The sequence below is a fragment of the Alligator sinensis genome, unplaced genomic scaffold (assembly GCF_000455745.1).
Source record: "Alligator sinensis unplaced genomic scaffold, ASM45574v1 scaffold1295_1, whole genome shotgun sequence".
NCBI lineage: Eukaryota > Metazoa > Chordata > Crocodylia > Alligatoridae > Alligator > Alligator sinensis.
This window is the reverse complement of record NW_005841880.1, coordinates 1,124,656-1,129,357: the sequence shown is the minus strand read 5'-3', so window position 1 is coordinate 1,129,357 and position 4,702 is coordinate 1,124,656. Positions and strand designations below refer to the sequence as shown.

The window sequence follows — 4,702 nt, the reverse complement described above, 5'->3', positions numbered from 1 at the left end:
GGCCAGCCTCCCTAGCCCCTCTATATACTGAAAAATCCCTGCCGAGAGAGGGTGGGGGGCTGGCCGGGGATGGCAGGAAGGGCCCGGCCACGGGGCGGAAGGCGACGTCTTCGGTCCGGGCGATGTACTGAATGATGTCGGTCTGGTGGGGGTCCCGGTCCTCCTGGTCCATGCTCTCGCTCGCTGCCCGCTGCCTCTGGAACTGGTGCCGCTTGGGGGACCCTGCGAGCCCCCCGGGGACAGTCAGTTGGCAGGGACCGGGGGGTTGGGGGGCTATGGGAAGGGGTCTCTCCCCACGCACTCCATGCCAGAAGCGGCTGCTTTGGCTTTCCCTGCCAAGGGGCTTGGTGAATAACGGTGGCGTCCCCATACGGGGCCATAAGAGACGGACCCTGCCCCACCGCAGCCAGCCCGGGGACCCCTCCTGCCCTGCTCATGGCAGCTGGCAGCAAGGCTGAATGCAGCGCACAACTGCTCCCTGCCCTGGGCACAACTCAGCTGGGATCCTGCAGCCACATGGGGCTGGGATTCGGCCACGACAGGTGAGTGGGGCAGGTGGGGAGTGAGGGGGTGCCAGGCTCCCCAGATCCCCAGTCCCCTCCTCATCCCAGGGGAAAAGGCTGTGCTAAGCTCCTGCCTGCACCGGGCAAGGGGAGAGGATGGTCTCTGCCTTCCCCGCCCCAGGCACCCACCCCTGCCCCGGGCCCAGCGGGCACCTACCCCTGGTGTCCAGGCTGGACGCTCGCTGGTTGCTCTCGAACTTCCACTTCTTGATGCGGAAGTAGGGGCTGGCGCCCTCCAAGCTGGCGTGGCGGCGCAGGCGGGTGAAGAACTGCAGCACGGTGCCCTGGGCAGGGGGCGGCGGGGGCTCCCCGGCTCCAGCGCCTTTCGGAGCCCGGGCGGCGCCTTCAAACTGGGCAGGGAGAGCGAAGGGGGAGCAGTGAGCCACGGGCGCAGGGCGGGCGCAGCACGGCCCAGTGGGCACATACAATGCCAGCTCGCCCGGTGGGCAGCCAGCCGTGAACGTGCCCCCTCCCCCCTGGACTCACTGATGCCCCCCGGGCTCCGCGCCTTTGTGCAGCTCCGGGAGCAGGACGCCAGGCTCCACGGCCCCCCCCCAGCACGTGGGGTAGGGGGAGCCTGCTCTAACTGCACCCAGCCCCGCTTTTCCCAGTGACCCCCCCCCGGAGATCCCATGCTGAGACCCATCAGCTGCTACAAGGACCTTGGCCAGGTTTGTTGCTGTAGAAATGCAGCTGGTTCTGGGGAGGACCATACCATGCCCAGCACAACAGATGCCCCTTCCACCCCAGCCAGGGGGGGCCGTGGCTACGTACCGAGGGGCCCTCCCCCGAGTCAGAGGAGGCGGACGGGCTGGCCTCCGTGAAGCTGGTGTCCACGGTGGAGTTGTAGGTGTCGCCGGGCAAGGCAGAGCTGGGGCACATGGCGTGGCTGGTGAGAGCCGTCTGGGGCAGGGCGCCTGCAGGGGGCTGCGGGGGAGACAGCATCGGAGTGGGGGTGGTCAGTAGTCACGGGGCCGGGGGTGCTGCATCAGCCCGAGCCCCCTGGAGCGGCTGTGCCCGCCCGGGGCTCACCTGGAAGATGGCGAGGCGCGGCTTGGCGGGGGGCAGGCGGGGCGTCATGGCCAGGCTGTTCTCGCTGGACTCGCACTCGTGGATGGTGACGATCTTGAGGGCGGGCGGCGGCAGGTGCAGGTGGGTCAGCCGCGCGTTTTTCAGGTGGTGGAAGTCCCCCTCCGTCAGCGTGTACCTGCCACGGGGCGGGGGCTGAGCCAGCTGCCACGGGCCAGGGGTGCCCCCGGACCCGGTGCCCTGCCCCGAACCCAGCCCCTACCCCCAGCCCTGGCCAAGCCCTCCAGGGCTGTACCTCCGCCCCTTCTCCTGGGTCTTCTTGCTCTGTTCGAAGAGCGCGGCCTCGTTGAAGGAGACCCGGCGCCCGGTGGAGGAGCTGGACGAGAGGAAACGCTCCGTCTCCACATCCCGGTAGCTGGAGGATGACAGGCAGTCGGGGTCGTCCACCTTGATGGTGATCTCTGCGGGGAGCAGGGCAGGGGTCAGCAATGGGGGAAGGACCCCAAGGAGCTCGACCTGACTCCCCTCAAGGCCAAGCCATGCCAGCCAGGGAAGGACATGGGCACTGGGCTGAGACTTGGCCAACTTGCCCCACCTCGGGGACCATCACATCCCGCCTGGGTCCAGAGCAGCAGCCCGGAGGTGAGAGGCTGTGGAGGGGTCAGAGGTGCTGTGGGGGGGGGATGCAGGGACCCCATTTCCCCCTGCAGAGCTGCTTCTGCTGCCCCGCGTGGGGCTGGGCTGGGGACACTCACCGTGTGCAGGCTGAGAGTCATCCAGGTAGGTGGTGTTGGTTTTCTCGGGGTCATCACTGGCTCTGCAGAGGGGAGGGAGGGAGGCACGTGGGGGAAGGCTGAGACAGAGCAAGGGGGCAGGCCGGTTCCTGGCAGCTGGTCCATCCAAGACACCCCCGTGCCAGTCCACCAAGGGCCCCCTGGCCCCTCTGCTGGGCCCTGCAGTGATGGATCCCCCCGCTGTGGCCTGCGCAGCACGGAGCAGAGGGGCTGGGCCAGCACCATGCAGAGGCAGAGCAGCTCAGGGCACACGGGTGCTGGGGGCAGAGGGGATCTGGGCAGGCATGGTGCCAAGCCGTGGGTCAGGCGCAGTGCCCTGGGCTTGCTCGGGCCAGGGGGAGGGGAGCTCCAGGCTGCTCATCACTAGGTGAAACAGAGCCGCTAATCAGGGAGATTAAATCCTTCCGCTCCATTTGGCGCCTCTGCACATCCAGCTCCCGACAGAGAAGCCTGAGCTCAGCTGGGCACCGCCGGCAGGGTGGGCACCGGGGGCTGGTCTGCACCCAGCATGGGGTGCGGGGGCACCTCCGTCTCTCCCAGCCAGGGGCACTGCAGAGGGCACGGGCAGCAAGGTGGGTGGCCCCAGACAGGGTGGGGGCCTTACCTGGAGTGCCTGCGGTCGGCCTCACAGCACCGGCGGCAGATGATCAGGATCCCGGACAGCAGGACCAGGGTGCCCCCGATGAAGATGGAGAGCAGCACGAGCAGCAGCACATACCCATCCTGCGTCGTCACCTCGCTGGGCACCGTCTGCGGGCACAGCCGGGCGCTGCCTGAGTCCCCCTGCTGCCCACCCCCATGGCAAAGGCCCAGCCCCCTGCCCCAGGCCTGCGGGCTCTCCTCCTTCACCTAGGCCCAGGTGCCCTGTCCCCACTGCCCCTGCCCCAGGGCTGGTGCTGGCTGCTATGAGCCCCCCGCCCCATCTGCTCCCCCGGCCCTTACCGGGAGATCCGCGCTCTGCCCACCCCACAGCCGGGCATGGGGCAGGAAGTGGGGGGTCTCCGGGGTTTCGGGAGGAGGAAGTGGGGGGGGATGCAACATTCAGTGCATCACGTGACGTGCCAGCCTTTGCCATGGCAACGCACCCTGATGTCAGGAGGAAATCGAAGCCACGTGATGATTTTTTTTCCCTGGGATTCAGCTGGAAACGGGTCCCGGGCAGAGCCCTGGACCCCTTGCCCCTGCCCCTGGGCTATGCGGGGGGGTGGGGGGGGGCCTGGGGACAGCTCAGGGGGCAAGCAAGGGGCGCCATGCAGAGAGGCTGAGCCCTCTTGGGCTGTCCACGGCAGTGGCTAGGGGAGTGACGCTGGAGCTGGGCTCCAATAAGGGTACTCGGCTCCCATTCAGCCCCACAGCCCCCACCAGGCCTTGCTGCACCCCCCCACGCTCCACGGGGATGGGACCTGGAGCAAAGACCCCATAAACCCGGGAAGCAAGGGGGCCTGGCTCTGCCCGATGGGGTCTGGGCAGCCCCAGCCCCTGCTCCTGCGCGGGCAGAGGGATACCCCTGGCGCCTGCGGGCGGGTGCATTGTCTGGGGGGGGCCTTGCCCCGGCTCTGCCCCCCCGGCTGTTTATGCCTCTCGCAGCTGCTCCCCTGAGGTTGCTGCACCTGCCAGGCTGCGTTTCGGTCCAGGCGAGGCTCCCGGGAGCCAGGAGGTCTCGGCAAGGGACCGGGGGATGGTGCTGGGGGCTCTGGGAAGACCAGGCAGGGAAGGGGGGGCTAGCCCCTTGCCCCCATCTCTCTGCTGAGCTTGAAGCAGCGAGGCTGGACCCCAGCATCGGCCGCCCCCGGCCTGCGGTGAGCTCCCGGGGGGGAAGGGCCTTCTCCTAGGCAACGGCGGCTGGCAGCGCTGGCGCGCCGAGGGAGCCGGCAGGGAGCAGGTGGGCGGAGGGCACGGGTGGGCGTGGGGGTGCCGCGAGCAGACCCCCTCCCCGAACGCAAGCCCCGAGGCTGAGGACGGCTCTCCCCTCCTTGCACCCATCCAGCTCCCCGGGCTCGGGGGCATCCCGCTGGCGTGCACCTGCCACCCCGGGGGAAGGTGGCAGACCCAGCGAGGGCACAGAGCAGGTGCCAGCAGCCTGCCCCGCCGCCCCCCTGGGGGCTTTCCCCTTTACCCCCTGGGAGGGGCTGGTCCCAGCCCCACGTGCCACCTGCCCCGCGCCCTGGGGCTTGGGCAGGGCGACGCCAGCACCCCAGAGCCGCCCGGCCCGGGGGCTCGGGGCGCGGGGGGCAGGGGCCGGGCGCGGGTCCTACCGTGGCGCTCTCGGTGCTGTTGTCCCAAGCGGCCAAGCCATGGCTCATGGCCCGGCCGGGC

General features: G+C 69.6%; 1 protein-coding gene across 1 annotated transcript in view; it reads right to left on the bottom strand.

The window, feature by feature from the left end:
• CBARP (CACN subunit beta associated regulatory protein) overlaps window positions 1-4,695 on the bottom strand; it is an 8,025-nt gene extending 3,330 nt beyond the window's left edge. The window contains exons 1-8 of the mRNA XM_025196340.1: window positions 4,642-4,695; window positions 2,991-3,136; window positions 2,348-2,409; window positions 1,888-2,053; window positions 1,596-1,770; window positions 1,338-1,490; window positions 721-913; window positions 39-222 (exon numbers count right to left, since the gene is read on the bottom strand). Of these exons, the coding sequence (XP_025052125.1) occupies window positions 39-222; window positions 721-913; window positions 1,338-1,490; window positions 1,596-1,770; window positions 1,888-2,053; window positions 2,348-2,409; window positions 2,991-3,136; window positions 4,642-4,689 (1,127 nt within the window). The 5' untranslated portion in view covers window positions 4,690-4,695. The remainder of the gene's footprint in view (window positions 1-38; window positions 223-720; window positions 914-1,337; window positions 1,491-1,595; window positions 1,771-1,887; window positions 2,054-2,347; window positions 2,410-2,990; window positions 3,137-4,641) is intronic.
• Window positions 4,696-4,702: the final 7 nt, after the last annotated feature.